The 20,919-nt window shown below is 33.7% G+C and overlaps 1 protein-coding gene across 3 annotated transcripts in view; it reads right to left on the bottom strand.

Annotated features, from left to right (window-relative positions):
* Positions 1–9,095: 9,095 nt before the first annotated feature.
* LOC143251058 (uncharacterized) overlaps positions 9,096–20,919 on the bottom strand; it is a 33,399-nt gene continuing 21,575 nt past the window's right edge. For 2 of the 3 annotated variants that reach the window (XM_076502398.1, XM_076502399.1), the window contains exons 6-7: positions 19,459–19,588; positions 15,422–15,533 (exon numbers count right to left, since the gene is read on the bottom strand). In XM_076502398.1, coding sequence (XP_076358513.1) covers positions 15,516–15,533; positions 19,459–19,588 — 148 coding nt within the window. In that variant the 3' untranslated portion in view covers positions 15,422–15,515. Of the gene's footprint in view, positions 10,941–12,515; positions 12,679–15,070; positions 15,281–15,421; positions 15,534–17,528; positions 17,532–19,458; positions 19,589–20,919 lie in introns of those variants that run through there. The other variant, XM_076502400.1, reaches the window with a different exon arrangement.

The following is a 20,919-nucleotide window of genomic DNA, read 5'->3' as shown; positions in this document are numbered from 1 at the left end:
CATTAAACTTCGCAAAGGCTAACTGCGATAGACATCCCTAATTTAGCAGCGAAAGAATAGAGGGAAAGCAGCTATTCATCACCACCCATCGCCAACTCTTGAGCTACTCTTTTACTAACAAATACTGGAATTGACATTTCCTTATAACGCCCCCACGGCTGATAGAATTCGAACAACCGACTCTAAGATTTGCACTAACAGTGACGGTCATTTCGATCATACAAGAGTTGGTGAACATTGTTGACTACCTGCCTTCCCTCTAGTCTCTGTAAAAATGAGGAACAGCGATGCATAAATTGCTTGTATGTAACTTACTTTTCTGTGTCTAGTTTCAAACATTTCAATTTTTATTTACCTCATGAAGATTTAAGAGTTATTATAATTATTATACACTTCATTGACAATTTTCAAACATATAAAACATTTTACATGTCTTTAGACGTGTTTAACATAAAGTTCAAAATTTCGGGCTCATTCAGCCCACTTGTCCATTGACATACTTTGTTGAATAAAACCTAACGATTTTTCTATCCAATTTGAACAGTAAAATTCGTATTTAAATCACGGAGTTCTGAAGTTCTAGCGGTTTACAAATGTTTGCCTAAGAAAATCAAACCCTTTGTTAAAGTTCAATAAATATATTAAAGTAGTTTATTTCTTCACCGATCAAAATTTCTATTCTCAATGTGTCTTCAAACATTTAACGAAATTAGAGTTTGTTTCGAAGACTCTCGTGCAAGGCTAATTGAAAGCTATTGGGCTACACGACGTTAATTTTGAAGTGTTAGGCTAGAGAGAAGATAGCTAGTTAACACCGACCTCCACCAACTCTTTACGAACGAATAATAAGATTGAGTATCATTTTATCTCCGCGCCTGAAATTTTGAGCATGTTCTGTGACGAGGTTCGAATCCGCGACGCAAAAATTATGATCCAGCGTCTCAACCTGCTTGGGTTGTGCTCTATAAAACTTACGCCATATTTGCAATCGGGTTAACACGTTTGTGTTATACACATAGCATCTAACCCAAAGATTTTTGCCAGATAATTTCGGACTCAGGTTCACACGTATAAACACGTGCGGTAATTTTCATTTTCGGAGTCTCAAGATTTGAACCCAGGTCCACTCGCACTTTAAGCGAGAATTTTCCAAACTGAACTTTAGAGTTAGCTTATTATACCTCACTAGTAAATATCTTTTGTTTGACCATTTCGTGCAATCAGATGTAGATTCCATTCTGATTGGTCAGCTACAAACGAATTTGTAATAAACCATTGGCTCTGTATTGATACCGATGTCTCACTCCAGGAGAATATTCTACGAACCAAATTGGAAAGTTTTTCGACTAACAAGGACTAATAAGCTCTAACAATGTACTTTTCAATATTTAAATTACCACGTCAGCCTTGCGATGAAGTTGCCACGAACGTGAAAAAAAAGGAAGTATCACAGGAAAAAAGGAAATATCACAGGAAAAAAAAGGGAAGTATCACAGGAAAAAAGGAAGTATTACAGGAAAAAAGGAAGTATTACAAGAAAAAAAGGAAATATCACAAGAAAAAAAAGGAAATATCACAAGAAAAAAAAGGAAATATCACAGGAAAAAAAAGGAAATATCACAAGAAAAAAAAGGAAATATCACAGGAAAAAAGAGGAAATATAGGAAAAAAAGGCCCGATAGCAAAACAGAGATAATTATGAACCAAACTCTAAATTAGAAACAATTAAAATGTAATTTATATTTTCTAAAATTCTCATATATTATAAAGGCACGAGACAAGTTGGGAAGAAAAAATAATCGAAACTTCGGATCCGAAAACGATAGGAGGGTTAATATTCGAGTAAGAGATTATGACAGAGGGTATGCTTATACTTGTGATAATAACTCCAGAAATAAATACTTTATACTGCTCAGTAACAAAAGTATAGTTTTATATATCCATATGGTGATTTACGGTGCGTGCTTAACAGACGATAACATTGTTATCACTTTGTTATGTACTTGTTTCAAAATCTTCCTTGAAATCCTGATGTCACAACGCTGTGTTAATAGGGCTATATCTTCTCTCTCAAAACACTCTGAAGATCAATGTATACTCCAAAGCCTATGTAGCAGAATAAATGGCCATATTCATGCAGCCTGATTTAGATTTCATAATATCGGCTACAGCATTAAGGGTGGATTGTAAGAAATAAGTAAAATCACGGTAAATTGACCTTACAATACAAGATTCATCACGGTAAATTGACCTTACAATACAAGATTCCTCCGGTGCTAACAAAAATAGAAGCTTGGAGTGACTTGATAACTAAATCATTTCGAGCTCACAGTTGTCTTTCATGTTTCTGATTACTTGGAATTAAGAACAAAGCTGCATTATGGGCTATTTGCGCTCTACCCACTATGGGTATTGAAACCCGGTTTCTAGTGGTGTGAATCCGTAGACATATCGTTGTGCCACTGAAGGCATTCCATGTTCTATCAATAAATTTCTTTCCAGAAAGGACAACTTTATCATTAGTCAGTAAGTTGGCGGTAAGTTTACGAAATTACAACGATAACATTTAAGGTTCGATTCCTCGTGATGGATACACAGTTCAGACAGTCTGTTGTGTAACATCGTACTACAAAAATATCAGTATTTTTAGTGATTTTGTCATTATAAACTTACAGGCTACTAAAACTGGAGGTCGCGGGTTCGAATCCCCGTCACACCAAACATGCTCGCCCCTTCAGCCATGGGGGCGTTACAATATTACCGTCAATCACACTATTCTTCCCTCTAGTCTTGCACTACTAAATTAGGGACGGGTAGCGCAGATAGCTCTCGTGTAGCTTTGCGCGAAATTTAAAAACAAAACAGGGATTGTTTCGCATATGTTTGTTGCACATTTAGGAAAATGAATTCTTGCGCAACAGGAACTGTTCCTGAGGAAATATAATGAATCAGCCGTTTGAAATATTTAAGGTAGAGACATATTTAGATATCGTATCTACCTCATCAAAAATCAGGAAACTGCAGTATTACCCCTTATTCATGGCTCGTGTAGCTTACCGCGAAATTCAAAAATAAACAAACCAAAACTGGATACACGCTTGACTGGTTCCCATATTATAAACTGTCATTGAAAGCTTAGGGTTTTTAAAAGATTAGAAAATCTGAATACATTTTATTAGTATTCATCATAAAAACCAAACTTTTCCATGAAGTACAGGTTAAGCAAAAAAAGAACACAAGTAAGCAAAAGTGTGGTTTTAAATATAAAGCTTCTATATAACAAAACCAGTAACATTTACCAAAATTGATCAGGATTATTTTTCTTGATCTTCTCGTCAATAAGAAGTTAGAATTTCGTGCAAATCTTTCTCAAGGTAAAACAAAGAATAACAGAAACAAGATGTTATCCCTTGAGAAAAGCTTCCCTGAATGACATTTCAAGTCGAATCAAATGGTCCACGGTGAAGCGGTGTCGTCAAAACCTACAAAGGGTGAGCTAGAGGTTGTTTGATTTGAGGAACCAAACAACACGACCATTCACCATTCTCTCTACGATTTTACAGAGACAGCTCGGGAAAACAATTGAATGGTAGTTTGAAGGAATTTTGGATCCTTCCCGGCCTTGGAAAAAAGGAGGATAATAGCTCGGTGCTAAACAACAGGGAAAGCATTATCCTGATAGATCCAGATAAAACAACCACAAGAGTAGCAAAAGACGCAGGAAAGAGACGCCACAGCATCTTGTAGTGAATATTATCAGGCCTCACTGATGTACTGCTACACTGCTGAAGAGCAAGCCCGAGTTACATCAATGAAAAGGGATAATTCTAGTTATAAAGATGATCAGCCTCAAACGTTTGTGTTTGTTTTGTTAATTTCGCGCAAAGCTACACGCGGGCTATCTGTGCTAGCCGTCCCTGATTTTACAGTATAAGACTAGAGAAAAGGCAGCTAGTCATTACCACCCACCGCCAACTCTTGGGCTACTCTTTTACCAATCGATAGTTGGATTGATCGTAACATTATAACATACTCACGAATGAAAGAGCGAACATGTTTGGTATGACGGGGATTCAAACCCGCGACCCTCGGATTACAATTCCAGTGCTTTAACAACCTGGCCATGTCGGGCCCAGCCTGAAAAGAAAAAGGCGATTGCTTTGCCCGAGTCTTGATGACTAAGAAGCTGGAGGATGAAGCAGAAGTGCTAGATACATGAGAAACGATTTTGCCATGAATATCAGCGATATTCTGGGCACCAGCAACTTCCTGGTGATTAGAGAGCAAGAATGAAATGAGGGAGAAGTATATTGCCTACATTGACCTTCCAAATCTTGTCCCATATGACTTTTAAACTGGTGGTATAAGATATTCTAGTTGTGTACATAATCCAAGACTGCTTCTGGCTTTGATGTCTGCCCTGCTGAGCATGTGCACAGACCCGCTGAAAGGTAATGCAACTTAAAAGTGTGGGATACCTAAAAAAGTTATCCCAGACCTGTTTTTAAGCCTTCCGTACCATGAGGTAGGTAGGATTCCACCACAGACATGGATACTGTAGAAAGTATGTCGAGGTTTTAGAAATAGACTGACGAAACAGTCAGTCACTGCTGCCATGCAGTCGTCTATCGATGGTTTACAGATGACAGCAGGATCAAGTTTCATCAAGCACAGCTAATCTCTCTCAAAATGATAAGAAAATCATCAATGCTCTGCGAGTCACTGTGAACCCTTCAAGAAAAGTAAGAGAAAAGTGAAGAGGAGCATACAGAGAGTTCAATAAGAGCAAAAGACTGGCTAGGTGCATGAAAATAAGAACCATGCACTCGTCCATCACACAACCTGTCATTTCTGAACAAAGAAAACTTCTGAAAGGAGACTGCATCTGCAGGTTTCAGGAATGTTTCCTGTAAAGAGTGACATATAGAATGATAAGAATTAATCAGATCTTTAACATCATCTGTATTTGAACGAAAACTCTGACAATTCCACTGTATCAAAGTGGCCATTTTTATTTATGTGGAGAAGAATGGAGCAGAAAGCCCTTCCATTTCGACCATCGAATAGGCAGGTCTCTGTCTGTGGGTAAAGATTCCAGTGACTGAGGGCGTCAACGAACAATCGTTTTACATCTCGGTGCCATAGATGGACCCAAAGAAATGACCAGACCTGGAGCCAAAAGAAGTGGGCCCAGACAGCCACTGGAAAGATTGATGGGGACAGAGATGGGAGTAGACAGACTCATCAACTCTTTTAACCATGGAGAGCAAAAGACTCTTCAGATATTTGCAAATGACTGTTACAGTAGCAGTGGAACATAGTGGATCAACATATGTATAAGATGGAATGGACAACAATGACTTCCGAGCCTCTGAGAAATTGTTCACAGTCTTCAAGCATTGAATCTCTTTCTCCTCACCCACTTAGGGCAAGAACTAGAGTAAGAGGAATATGAACCACTACAGTTAACACAGTGTGGTTCCAGTTAGCACTCACAGTCATCATGGTCTTTGCCATCACAATGAGCCCATTTTAAAGAACTACAGCATGATGTCTTCAAGTGACTGAACTGCTGACCATGGAAGCATCTGAAAGGTTTGAGGCCATACCTAACAGCTCAGATAACTTGCTTTGACTGTGGCTGGTGGACGTGATGACGTAAATGTAAAAATCAGAATATTAGTAAGCATTTTAATTCTGTCTTAGAAACTGTAGATTCGGAACACCACAGAAATGCCTTGGCAGGAAAAATCCAGTGAGGATCCTCAACTTGGGAATGTTCTTCAAGTCCCTCTCAACAATAACTCCTCTTGAGGAATTCAGGGTAGCATGGAGAGTAACCTCAATAGGTATATCCTTTACTTCTTCAAATTCAATAAGTTTAGTGTGTTGTAGACAGGATGTTTCCACCAAAATGTCTCCAGAGCAAAACTTTCTTACTGACTTGGGGGAACCAGCAAGTTCCTCTAATCTCTTTCTCAGATAACAAGTGCAAAATTAAAAAATCAAGATAAAGAAATCAACAGTGATGGGTATTATTGAACAGAGTCATCCAGTCGTGGCTGTTTACCAATTGTCTTTTTCTTTTTTCATGAGTAGGGATACCCATAATAAAGAAAGAACATTTCAGTGACCATTGTCTTTACCTGCTATAGAGCTCTACAATGCAATGCCAAACAAGAACAATGCAGCAACACCAGCGTTTCGCGAGTACTATTACCCAAACACCAGTACCAAACGTCCAATACTGGTACTTGGTTGACCCTAGTCTACGTGGACCAGCCGATTGATACTGGGAGCACCCCAAAGCTGCCCGTCTACAGAAATTAAAGACCAAAGAAGTGTGTTAATATTGGGGCTCTCAATCACCAGGATTCTCTCCTGATTCTTCACAAGTCTCCACGCACGGCAAACACGTGGGTGGATGTTCAGATCCCAGAGAAGGTAAAATGAAAGTACAAAATCTTCTCTGGGATGTCCTCTCACCACGTATAGGAATCCGCCTCTAGAGAATCCACGTATAGAGAAAGGGAATAAAAACTGTTAGAATACATATTACACTGATAACTGAAATTAAGCCAATTATTTTAGTAACCAATGTTTCTAAACTTGAAGATCTCATAACTTATATGTTTACAGCTCCAACTTACCTTTTGATACAGAATAACCACAATCTGATTATATAAATGACTTTAAAATAAATCCATTATTTTAATACTACAATAAAATATAATTAACGAAAATTTGTTTAATGACTATCTTGTTCAGAATTTTGAAAATAAAAGCAACCGGTAACATGTACAAAGTCTAAAAACAGTGTGATCTACACCATATAAACTGATATCTGAATCTAAACTACTCAAACTATCTGTGCACCATGTTATTTTGCATTCTGAATTGTCACATTATTTTACCTTTCAAGACTAAATCACAAAATTCACGAATATTTCAGTTACCAAAATTGTAAAATATTCCATCACCAATTACAATGAAAACAATGAGTTCACCATCTTTTGTGACAGACGCTTTAGTTTCCCTAGTAACCTTGTGTGTTTCTTTTAATGAAAAATCACCTGCTCTAAAAAAAAACCATTCCAGTTTGAAACTAAAGTGAAATATTATTCCTTCAATTAAGTGCAATGTTTTTACAATACAACTCATCACTGCAGATTTCCACCGTATATTCCACCTAAATATTTCAATGCAAAAATCCTTTATCTGAATAAATTGTAATGTTTAACGTATCAAACACACACACACACACAAGATATGTTATGGAAAGACGTGGATTTCACAGATGGTTTTACTTCATGATCACATAAAATCCAATGAATAAATCATACTATATGACATCATTGTGAAATAACCAATCTTTTAATGCATGATCTTTTGAAAGTACACTGTGGCACTCCTGAACTGAATGTAAAATCACACGTCAAATTCACGTGGATCTAAAGCCACACTTCTCCTTGAGATTTAGAGAACAATTAGTGAACTGACTACAGCAGAACATTATGAAATGTCCTCATCCAAACAGTTTCATTAAGGTTTATAAATTTAGCAAGCAAATACTTGATAGTCTGTTTTACCCTTTCAATCAATCCATCAGATTTAAGGGTCACATAATGATGTACATATCATTACCAATCCCAACACTTCACATAATTTTGCAAATAACACATTACTGAAGTCTGTTCTTTGATCTGTATGGTTTTTTTCTATGCATATCACAATGTAACAATGTGTCATGTCCTCCCATGCATGTGAAAACTTTACAAACTGTGTTATGTCAACTGATTGATAAGTTTCAGGCATCTTGGATGAATAATAGATAACCATCAGCAGTTGCTAATTACCTTTTTAGTTTTCAGGCAGAAGAAAAAGCAGATTACAGATCAAAAATAACCCTGGAAAATGTATATCTTTATAGGTCCTCCAATAAAAATAGGGGACAAAGGTTCCTCAAAGTACCAATCAAGTATCTGTAATTAATCCTTCATAATCTACAACAGGCATTAGTACTATTCATACACTTCAAAATTGAACAATATATTGTGTAAAACAGTTTATTGCAATCCAACATCTGTTACACTTACTACCAGTTTTAGTAAAGATTACACCCATAAAATTGTATAGACTGAAACTTGTTCACACAAAAATGATTTAAAAAAAGTAACACAATTACCCATTTCTTGTTTATCAGCCATTAATGGGAAAGTAAGCACCCAATTAAGTTTGATTCAAGCAACTGTTCACAAGTGACAAAATTCACTTTTTTTTTTAATTCACTCTAAAACAAGTTCAATTGAAGCAGACAAGGAACAAAGGTTACTTTACATCCACTTGTTGGGTTCACTCCAAATCAGACTCCAATAGATACGTATACAAACAAAATAGTACTCTATGTCCATGTAACTACTTCACAGGGTGTTGATGGATCTACAAAATTGGTATGGAGGTTTATTACATCCATGTAGTGGTACATAAACATTTTCAGTTTTGCATTTTGTGATTTTTATGGGCATTTTTTACTACTCCCTCACCTCCCATGAATAAATCTTTCTCAAATTTGGTTAAAAGGTTCATTGCATCCAATTTTGCAGTTTTATGGGCATTCTTGTTTTTTTTACAATTACATAAGGAAAGCAACTTTATGTCCTAAGATACCCTTTCATTATTCATGAATTTACATAACATCTTCCCAGGAGATAAGTTCTCTACTTAGTTTCAAATATATTTTTTTCTCTCTAGCTTCATGGTTCTACTGAGACTCAGTTCAGATACACACAAGAATTGTTCCTATTTTCCTTTTACTATTACCCAGTTATTCCACATACATGTGTCTAATCTAGCTTTCAGTGCAACTCTGTAGGCAACAAGTAGAGGAGATTCAGCATATTGTGTGAAAAAGAACAGTACTCCAAAGTACCTTGAAATAATTGACAGTGAACGATACTGGGTACCAGTGCAACTTAATTCTTTCCTTTTTATAATGTATGGTAAATTAATAATCTTATTTCTTACAGCATTAATCAATAATTTTTAATTTTCACATGCTTATAACAGGACAACAGTTAAACAGAAAACCATAACTACTACTGTTTTCAAAAATTTAATACTTATTGTAAATTTCAACAATAAACAAATGTAATGAACAATATAATCTTTTCCAACATAAACATAAAAGTCACTCCTTATTCACTGTTTATCCACTGAGAACACAACATATTTATTTTCATGAATAGAATAAAAAAAACATCGATAACATTTCAGGACTAGTTTAGGCTCCTAAAAATAAATTCAAGTACCAATCAGATATTAATTTTAATTCTAAAAGGATTATAAATAGGATTAGATGATTCAATGTACAGAAGAGAGAAACAGTAAATTATTCTGATGAAGTCTTATCTGTACTACTACACACTTTTTCAAATTATACACAAGCTGAGATCCTGTCCTTCAATCTCAAGAATTAAAAACAAAAAAGATGATTTTTGAAAACACCTTATAATTAAAATATCAAATAACTCACTATCTCTTTTTTTCTAGATGTTTACAAACTGTGTTACAGAATGAAACTAAAAAAGGAATTGGTGGGTGGGTCACATTTCATAACAGGATATAACAAACTGAACAATAATAAATTAAACTGTCAATCGAGATGACAAGTTTTCTAATTTAGCTGTCAAGGTTTGTAAAGTATAAGTAATGATCATTAAAACTTGTTAGTATTCAAACTTCTTTAGTAAGCTAACTATCACTGTGTTCTTTGATGGAAGAACTGAGAACACAAGCTGCATGTAGTGAAGTAAGTCCAACATCTCTAATATACAGTCAGTCAACGATACATTTTTGTTGAAAAAAGTACAACACAGAGTACCTGCATTTGAAGTGCAACTCAAGGTTAACTTTCGAATGAAAGAAAGTAATACCCAGCTTTTACTAAAACAGTGAAATCAGAATTTAGAGCAAAAAATTAACAATCATTGTTTTTCATAAACTGTAAATAAACCTTCAATTACGCACAAAATAGTCACTGAAATTAACTATTTATGATTACTGAATGATATTTAATTTCATGACACTTTACAAGACACTTTTATGCAGGCCTTTCAATTGTTTCTTTTCACTTATTGTAACACAAAACTAAGAGAAATACCTGAACTTGCTTCAAGATTGAAAAGTATGTACGACTGCTTAAAAACATGAAATTTTCAAAATGGTAAAACTAACTCCAGATAAACATGAAATTCAGATTAAGGTCACTCATATAATAATATTCATTTCTACAAACTTTAATGTTGTATCACAGAACTCTTTTGGAAAACATCTTATCAATTACAAAAACAAAACAAAACGACAAAAATTCATCACTTTCAACAATAACTTTCAAGAACAATAGAGATCATATTTTACCACATTTTTCAAAAGCAAGTACTTCAAGCTTAGATTGTCTAAAATAAATAGAAAAAACAGCTACCTTGAACTAACTATAGTTATTTTGTTACAGTTTAAAACATAACTTATATGAAAGTATATATAAACCAGCAAGTGTAGTCTCAAGCATGTACAAAAGTAAAAACTTACAAGAGGTCATTCATAGTTTCATACATAAAATAGGCTTTAAAAATATTGAATACAAAATATGAAAAAAATGCAATATTTTGGAAGTCAAGGATTTTAAAATGTTCTCTTTCAAATAGTGTGATTTCATTTAAATTTAAATTTGTATTTTTGAAAATAAAGACAAAACTGAATAATATTGAATTGTCAGCTATTTTTTGTAACTGATAAATATATGAACATCAGGAAAAAAAATAAAAACCTGAATATATATTGTACAGACTTTTTTCTATTATATACATATAAAAATCTCACTGTACTATTGCTTTATCCATCTTCACAAATTCACAAGTCTACTGCCACTGCTTGAACTCAAACTGAATAAAAAAATAATAATAATAAATTAATGTTCACATTTCAGTCATAAAAGTTAACACTTGAAATTTTTCCATTTTATGGAGTGACCCTATTAGATACTCCAAAATGTTGAAACCCTTAAAGGTATTTTTCAACAAAGTAGGTCACACACACACACACACAAAATCACTTCTGATTGAAAATAACTTGCAAATTATTTAAATATATTTAAACTGTACTTCTAAATAAAATGGTACCAAACAAATCTCACACTCTTGAAAGATCAACAAATATCTTGAATATTCACTCACATAAAACTCATTTAGCTGACATCTTACCTGATGAATATTCCAAATGTTTGAAGAAGTATCGACTACTTCCTAATTCACAATGAACTTACAAAGTTAATCACAATACAGATTCTACAGCCAAAATTCGTTGAACTAAAAATGTTATTCAAATTAAAGATCACAGGGGAATTTATTAAAATGGTATATTTTTATTTAGTACAGGCATTTTCATCATTTTGTTTCAGTACAAACTTGATCCATATTGAAAGTAATCCAATACTTCCATGACACTTACATAAAGTATATTTAAATGGTGGAAGTGTTAATACTTTACAGTTACTTTAAGAGAATATTGAAATGAAAATCTATTGTTTTGTTAATTTTAGATACCCTCATAAAACTACACAACAGCTATCTACACTTGCTATCTACATTTGAACTGACAGACTAAAAGGAAAGGCAGCTAGTCAACAGCAAACACTACTAACTTTTATGTTACTCCAATTGAACAATACGATTTGACCATCACTCTAATAATGCACCCATAGCTTCAAAGTGCAATAATGCAGCAAAGGGACCGAATCATACAACCTCAGATTCACAGTCCAACATGCTAATTACTAATCCATACCCAAGCAATCTGTTAAATGTAGTCATACATTTTAAAAATATTTGTTCTCTGTGTCAGGGTTTTATGTATATGGGATTAGATTCTTTTACAGTAAGTGGCTGTGACTTGATGGTAATAAATTCAAACAATAAATGGACAGCACACAATCCACCTGTTTCCAAATAATATATTCAAAACAAGTCAAATGTATGTACAAACATTCTTTTACACTATATGGTTATCTAAAACTCCAAATAATTCTCTTTCTTTTCAAAAGTCCACACAGGCTGATTCACTTACTTTTGAATCCAATTGACAAGAAAAATTTTTCTCTACTGTGTTTATAATTGTACACACTGTGGTAGATCCACTTATGTTACTTCATGGGTTACCATAGTTGCATCTTGAACTTTAAACAATTGTTTCCTTTTCAAAGTTCACAAAGACAGGTTCAATTACTTCAAAACATGCAATATACAATAAAATAAGAAAAAGAGAAAATAATGAAAAAAATGGCAAACAATGAATAGGAACCATACTTAACAAGGCTCAAAGCTATATTGAAATATACTAGCTAGTGGATCATGGCACAGTTAATTTTCAAACCAAATAATCTGCCTACAGATAATTGATGGTCAGTTGTACTCAAATGTAGCTTAAGTTTCATAATTGCTTATTACTAAGAGTGTACTCACCAGACATCAGATCAAAAAAAGATTATATTTTATAAATTCTCCTTGTATTACAGCGAACAGTTTTCAGGATCTCTTTAAGAGAATTTGTTTCTCTTAGTTTAGCAATCTGAGCAGCTACGTGAATAACCATCCCAGGATGGGAACACTTCATCTTTCTTGGTGCCTAAAGAAAATCATCCCAGGAATTAAACTGATGATACAATTTCAGTAAATAAAAATTCCCAAATGTAAAGAATATGATTCATCTATTCAGGTTTTCATTTTACATCATGAAATCCTACTTCTATGGTTAACACTAAGTGTTCAAACTGATACCAGAATAACTAAATTGTTAGACATCCTTAGACCATGACATCTTTCTTAATTTTGGAAATGTTCAGCACGAAGTGTTCAAAATAAGAAAGAAACAATGACAAATGTATACACTCTCAACACCAACTACTGCATAATTATATAACATTACAAGAGCATGGTATATATTTTATGTATTTGAAGGAAATAGATTTTAAATAATTTTTGTTAATAATTCCTTTGTTATACATCCTTATATCATGACACCATTCTTCTCTTGTGAACATTGTACATATTCAAAATTATACCAGATCCATTGAATTTTTAAGTATGTGATGAGACCAGAAAATACTTCTTTCAATAAGGAAGTATAGTTGATTCTTCTCTTAAGAACACATTAAAAATAAACTTAATGTATCTGCAAGACCCTTATAAAAATTGACAGTAATAATTTTTATGAATAAAAAATGTCATTTAGTGTGAATTACAAACAAGTAAAATTAAGTCCAGCTACTCAATCACTAAATATAAAAGGCTTATTTCCTTTGTCACTCTGTCAAGAATGTTTTCACGCTCCTTTTTGGTAATGTTCAATAATATACCTTGTCACATAGCAACAAAACTCTCACCTGATTTTTTAAGACAACTATGTTTTTTTTATTTTCAATGCTCAATATTCAAATTAATTTGTTAGAAAGGTTTGTTGTTTGTTTTTTTTCAATACTTCTGTGACATAACAGCAAAATAATTTAATTTAGAAGTTTTATGATATGGAGTTGTAGCCAAAAGCAAGATAATATTTATGAAGTAGTGTTTCAGCTAAGCTTTACATTACTTTTATGTATTAGGCCTAATGCTTAAATTCAACTACAAATATGCCTAACATTATAAAGTCAGTGTTTAAAAAAAATTTCAAGTGGTAAATAACTATGAATTAATAAATATTCTTTTGGTATTTAAACATATATTACTTATTTGGCCTTAAAACAAAGAAAAATAAATGTTTATTACTACCAAATATCTTTTATCCTATGTACAGTCAAAAGCATTGAAAATCTGTGTTGGTGTTTAAAAGGTTAAGTAGTGAATAAATGTGAATTAATAAATTGTCTTTTGGTATTTTAACACCTGTATTATTTACTTGGCCTTACTATGAAATATCTCTTATCCTTTGTACAGTCAAGAGAGTTGAAATTTATGTCTGAATGTCTGCACAATGTTTTCTACTTCCTGACCTAGAATACAGCGAGAAGGCTTAAGAATAATACTTAAGTCTCTTTCAGAGTACACATGGACTTTTCTTCATGATAACATTTCATTTTTCTGCATAGTTTTTACTAGAAATGTAGTGATTAACAAATTACTTCTAGATTGATGAAATAAGTGAACAGCAGGGATCTCTTGTAGATATAAACAAACTTTAGTTAAAATCTACAATTTTTCACTAGCCATTCAACAATCATTTCCAATCAGTTTCGATTATATCTTATAAGAATGTTAAAGCAATAATCATTGGATATTTAAAAACGATATTAACTCCAGTCTTCCTGTTACAGCTGTCAATCTTCTATTTGGATATTTGTGTAAAGCTATCTGATTTTGAACTGAAAATGAAAAGTAGACAGTGAACAGCATCCACTGGTAACTATTAATTTTTTCTTCTTGATAATGTGGTTTGTGTGAGTGCATTTTCTTATAGCAAACCCACATTTGACTATTTGCTGAGTCCACTGAGGGGAATCGAACCCCCCTGATTTTAGCATTGTATATTTGTAGACTTACTGCTGTACCAGCGGGGAAACAATGAGGTTTGACTGTCACCCTTATAATGCACCTAAGACACCAAACTATGAAGCATAATTATTATTTTTTAGCAGTAAAAAGACACAAATGATGGGATGAAAACCTGTAACCTGGTAAACTAGAGGCTCAGATATGTTTGACCTACAACTATGGATATGCATTAGACAATAACCATCATATACAAACATAAAATTTCAAACCAAGTATTTATGAGAGACATTTTAGTTAAACTCCAGGTGGGAAAAGAAAAAAAGCATGACAAAAAACAATTGCATAATATATTCTTTGAGATAAAGTTAGAAAAGAAGGAACAGAAAAATTGTAATTGGTTTATTTTTTATAAGTGTATCTTTTATCCAAAAGATTAAACAATTAAAGACCAGTTTACTAGTTTGTAAACTAGCCAGACTCATTAACTATATTATCTTTGTATTAAAAGAATATGAGATAGTAAAACTTACTAATCTGGGAAGAAAATAAGGTGTATCTGTCTCAAAAAGAAGCCTGTTCAGCGGAACTTTACGAGCAACTTCATGGACACCTGTGGCTGTAGGGAAAGTCACCAAAGCTGTTAAACCAATGTAGAGATTTGGAAATGCTTCTAACCACAAAAGAGCCTCATCCCAGTTACCAGTGAAACAGTGACGATGAATGAAGTGGTCACGGGGGCACTTCCTACAATTTGGGTATTAACCAAAAACTTTACTGTTAGATTTTATCTGCCTATGATTCAGCAGGTACAGAAGTTTGAAACAAAGTATTCTCTGATTATTTGAATGAAACCAAACTGATGTTCACTTGTTACTAAAACTTCTGTCAAGAATATACTCACTCTATTCTATCTATTTAAGTTTTCATAAAGAACAAAGTCCAGTCCTTTTCTAGTCATTTCTCTTTCTGTACAGATTAGTCTCCACAACTAACCTATTTTCAGTAAGTAACATAAAGTATAAATTCTTCACAGTTCACAGATAAAGAGAAACTATGACTGATAATCATAACAAATCTGGGCACCATCTTACATAAACTTTGCGAGGCTTACAAGTTAGATATATAAATGAAATTTGTAAAAGAAATAATAATTACTTCCATGCAATATTTAAACATTTTGCAAGGATGCAGTAGTAAAATTTAAAAAATAAAAGCCTACTCAAAGTTTATTTATTACACACTTGTGTCTAATATCCCAAAAAATATTCTTTAATATCTCTAAAAACCATCTCACGTGCATATGCTAGATGTACATTTCCTTTCTTACAATACACCAAGTAAAAGTTATGTATTTATCTTTAAGTTAAAATCAGTCTGGAACTTCAAAATACCTCAGCATAAATATTATTTCCAACTTCAAAATTATGAGGAGCATGAAATTATGTACATTAAAATTTAATTTCCAACTAAAATTGGGTTTGTTATCAACTGCTGGTCAGTTAAAGCTTTTGCGGGTTTTCTTTTTTTTAAATCAAAATAGTTTCAAAGACCGCTGACTTTCAACGGTGCATCAACAGAAAGTTAGTTATTAACATTCACTAAATTCTTGTTTATTAACCTATTATTTCAATCATTGAAAGAATCAGTGAGTTTCCTTTAAGGGCTACTATGTTTTGCAGTTTACTTCTGATATGATAACCTCAATCCATGAAATACAAGTAGAAATACTGCGTAACTCTATAGTCAAAGTATTCAATAAAAATTCATCTTTTCACAATCCACAAGTAATGCAAAAACATTGAGTTCTGCAAGTGATGAAAAATGATTTAACTTTACCTGATAAAAAATAAGTTAATATTAATAGTGCAAGCAATTTTGATTCAAACTTATCTATCATCAGATAGTATCAAACTATTCTTTTGTGATGGATATTAGAATCAGTCATCATAAAATGGCTGGCTAAACTCTTGGACTTAAAAGCCATGTCTTGCTGCACTCAGCACAGGACACCACATTTTTTATTTTTTTGTATAATAAAAAGTTAACATTTTTTTAAATCTCTAAATGTATTTTTAATACATACTCATCCATTCATACAGAAATGCAATCTCTCTCATGTACATGACATTAGCCTTGAGATAACTCCCTCCTAAGTTTATGTATTCAGCATGAACTTCACTGATGCATGATGACATCATATAACAAAAAACCCTCTGCCAATAGAAGACCAAACAGAAACATTGCAGGTTTGGGGATAATGGTGGTGGTATTGTGAACTAAATAACTAATCCTACAGATCTATGGTATAGGTTTCCTACATGTCCAGAACTTCTCAGAGCCAAGGCCTGAGAGCCTCTAAAGGCATATAGTGGTCACTGTCATTGCTTGCAGCATTCCAATAGAGCAAAGAAACCTTTGGATATGTGCAAAATCCATTCTGGGTACCAAAGGACTAAGTGGCTAATGTCAGAACACTTGAATAGGGGCAGAACTATGACCCCTATAGGAGCTAAGGAAAGTTGCCAAGCCAATGACAAAAGGGATGAATGCAAATGGGCAAACCAACTCTTGATTCCAAAGACTCTGGAATACCCACAAAAATCAAGGATCTGAGAAAGAGGCCTTACATAACTTACAAAGGGCAGCAGCAGGTAGATGAACACTTTCCAACAATACATCTTTAACAAATAACATATCAATCAAAAGACTAAGGAAAGTGCAAAATCTGACAATCAAACCAAAATTCATGCTAACAATGGCCCCAATTAATCATTAAATTGATGTGGTGATCTCTAATTAGCTAACAAAAAAAGGTGTAGGGATATTAAATATCTTAGCACAGTAGTTAGGGTCAGACAAATCCTAGAAAACTATGATCTGTTCAGGCTGACCACAGAATCTGTCCTGGAACCCCACATTTCCAGGAGTGGGTCTATTCTCCGAGAGTCTAAATGTGCTTCTACCTGGCAATAATAGGTTAAAGCATACGTTCTGACAAATGTAGCAGAAAAACATAGCTGTCTCTTCACATAAATGAGCAATAACTGTGATATCAGGGGATACAGGAAGAACTAAGTACACACCATCAGATCTTTCCTCAATAAAGGAAGGTGCAGACTCAAAAGCAATGGGAGAGACTCAAAACATCACACATTAAATTTGCCAACTGGAGAAAAGGAGCTGGAGGCAACTCATTCAAATTGGTCTCATGAAAATCAAACACAGGTACTGAAAAAACGAATCTAAATTCTCTCCAGAATGTCTAGAACTGTCCACAAGTGCAACCTCAGAGATAACTGGAGAAACACCACTGGACCAAATACACACCCTTCAATTCAATATAATAAGATCAGACACAGCCTCAACTGCAACCTCAGAGACCCCTGGAGAAATACCACTGGGCCAAATACATGTCTACATTTCACAAAAGTAAGGTCACAGACAGCCTCAACTGAGAGAAGAAATAAGCATCTCTAAAAAACCCTTCTGCAACACAATGAAGTGCCATAGGAAAGATGGAAGGCAATATAGGAAAGTTTTGAGGAAACGACAATGACACAAGCAGGCAAAAGAGTCTAACAACAGAAACTCTGGAAAATAAAAAGAAGTAGGTGAGAAAAAAAAAATGTCATTAATGCAAAGGGAAGAGGCAAAAACTACTGAAAGGATCCTGCCTACAAAGTGACAAATATGAAGAGACAGGAAGGTTGAGAATATTCTTCAAATAGTAAAGTGTTACTCAAAATAAACCAGGTTAAATGTAACATCCAACTGGTTTCTCACAAATGAGGAAAAAAAGAATACAAATTAAATTGATTACAGGAACAGTTGTAGCAAACATGAGATAATCCAAAACATGTCAAGACCTTTAAGGTCTTTGTTCAACAACAAACAAGCAGTACAAATTATCCTGTATGAGTGATGACACAAGATAAAATTGAAATCACAATTACTTGAGAATTCATGATAAGGTGTAAAACCTTCAAACAAAAGCCAAAGCAACATGAAAACCAAACTTTTGTAAACACTTGTAAATGTCATCAAACTGAACTTAGATAAAAAAGTTGAATACATCTTTTCAAATGCCAAGAAAAAAACACTATCAAGAGTGCAAGTGCATAGAGGAAGTTACTGCACATGGAGATTGTGTTCCCCTTATTTGTCAAGATATATTTTGTAGGATGACATCATCATCCATCAGTGCAGTTTGTATTAAACATGTAAACTTAGGTAAGAGTTATTTGAAAGCTAGTAGCACGTAAACTTCTTAGGCAGATAAGCCAAGACAATTTCTGTGGATGGAGGTAAGTTATCATGTTGGAATTTTAAATTAAAGGATCGTTTGAAGCACTGAGCTAGGAATCCTTGTCTCTAAAAGTCAAGTCAGTTCACAAATCACATTTTTTACACGATTCACAAAACAAAATGCAATATTAACACTGATGTTTTAGTCATTACTGCACTATGAAATGTTTTTAAATAATTCAATTCTATTATTAATTCAATAACATTTTATGAAACATAAAGAATTATATTAAAAGAACTACCATGGAACATAACACATTTTCTAATGACTTCTTATCTCCAAGATGAGTCCTTATTTTTAACCAATACTTTGTCTAAGTTAATGTTGAAACCAGAACTATCATATTCTTTTTGAATTATACTAATTTTCACTTTCCACATGCAATGGTTGGAAATATATATTTATTTTCCTTAATATTATTTGTATAAACCACAATCTCTCTGTAACAGCCAGAACATTTAAAACAAACACAAAAGTATTTTATGTAACACAGGAAATGCAACCAAATTTAATATTATCATTAATACAAAGCATACATTGTTGATATAAGGTTTGTATCTCCTCAGGGAATATCAAAATTTTGAAAATTAATTTCCACATATACTTTCCTACCTCTTTTAAAATTTTCAAACAGTCATCATGAGCATCTCTACAGTGAATTACAATAGGAATTTTATGGGCAACTGCTATCTTCAGCTGTTTTCTCAGCACATTATGTTGAATCTCTGGATCACATCTGTTCCTAGAAATATGCAGTAAATGCAATAAGCTTGTTCCACAAAAGGAAAAAAAAAATAAAGCTCAGTAAGCACTACAAATTGTTTCTATAATGAAACTTCTGCAGATTTTTACATGATGCATAACAAGCTTTAAATTAAGTTAGCTTCCAATCACATTAAATACCTACAGGTTTTAATTTCTTTGATTTTTGTCAATGATTAAATTCATTAAAGTTTGTATCCCTACAGAATTCTTAAGTTTTTTGTATCTATTCCCATAAATTTGTATGATAAATGCACTCAGTGCTCACTATTCAATAGATGCATGTTATGAATGTGCTACTGAATGAATTGTTCATAATCTTGTAAACAACAAAAACTACCAAGCAAAAATATGACCATTCAAGTGCCTGTACATAAATGTTTGGACAGGCAACAGATGTAGTGCGATTGGGACACATTCAGAACATACTTTGTGTGTACCCTTCAGCTCAACCAAACAGAAGAAGGGCAACATCAGTGATGTATTATGATGTGTACCCACCTCAACCCTGCTGAACAGACTCAGACTGCAGAAGAAAGATACATTAGTTTTCTCTAAATTGTTTGCACAGTTCAACTCAACCAAACAGGAGAAGGGCAACATCAGTGATGTATTATGATGTGTACCCACCTCAACCCTGCTGAACAGACTCAGACTGCAGAAGAAAGATACATTAGTTTTCTGTAAATTGTTTGCACAGTTCAACTTAACTGAACAGGCTTGACTGAAGGAGAAGGGCACAAGTGGTATGAGTTATGGTTGAGAGGAGTCACCTGTACTACACTGAGAGTCAACACTGCCCCACTTCACATCATACTATGCTATGAAAATGGTAAGGATTATCCATGGTCTACAATCCCTTAAACTATGAATTTGTAAATGACAACAGTCTCCTGTACTCCACTTGATGAAAAGGGCAGAGTATTCATGTTGTGGTAATCAAAAGAAGTGTTCAGGTACTCACTGTTGCAAAACTATATTTTTAAAGTCAGCAACTATGAATTGATGAAGTTGGAAGATCACTTTGCAGATGCTGGACTTTTCCATGATAATCCATATAACACTTACAATCTGGATCAAACAGCTGAGTAAATATGTATATCATGAGGATAGCTAATGTAGTCTTGCAAAAAATACCATCTCACAGTGAATCAGGGTCAAATGTATGAGTATAACGCAGATGTTGAGTACATCTACCCTGGAAGGCAACACCAGTGACCTAGTGAGGTCCTGTGAAACTAAAAACAGACTATGACAAGAAATTGTTGGTATTATTCTCAAAAACAGTGAGGTGATGAAAGAATGATTACG

The sequence above is a fragment of the Tachypleus tridentatus genome, chromosome 5 (genome assembly GCF_004210375.1).
Source record: "Tachypleus tridentatus isolate NWPU-2018 chromosome 5, ASM421037v1, whole genome shotgun sequence".
NCBI lineage: Eukaryota > Metazoa > Arthropoda > Merostomata > Xiphosura > Limulidae > Tachypleus > Tachypleus tridentatus.
This window is presented reverse-complemented; position numbering and strand designations above follow the sequence as displayed.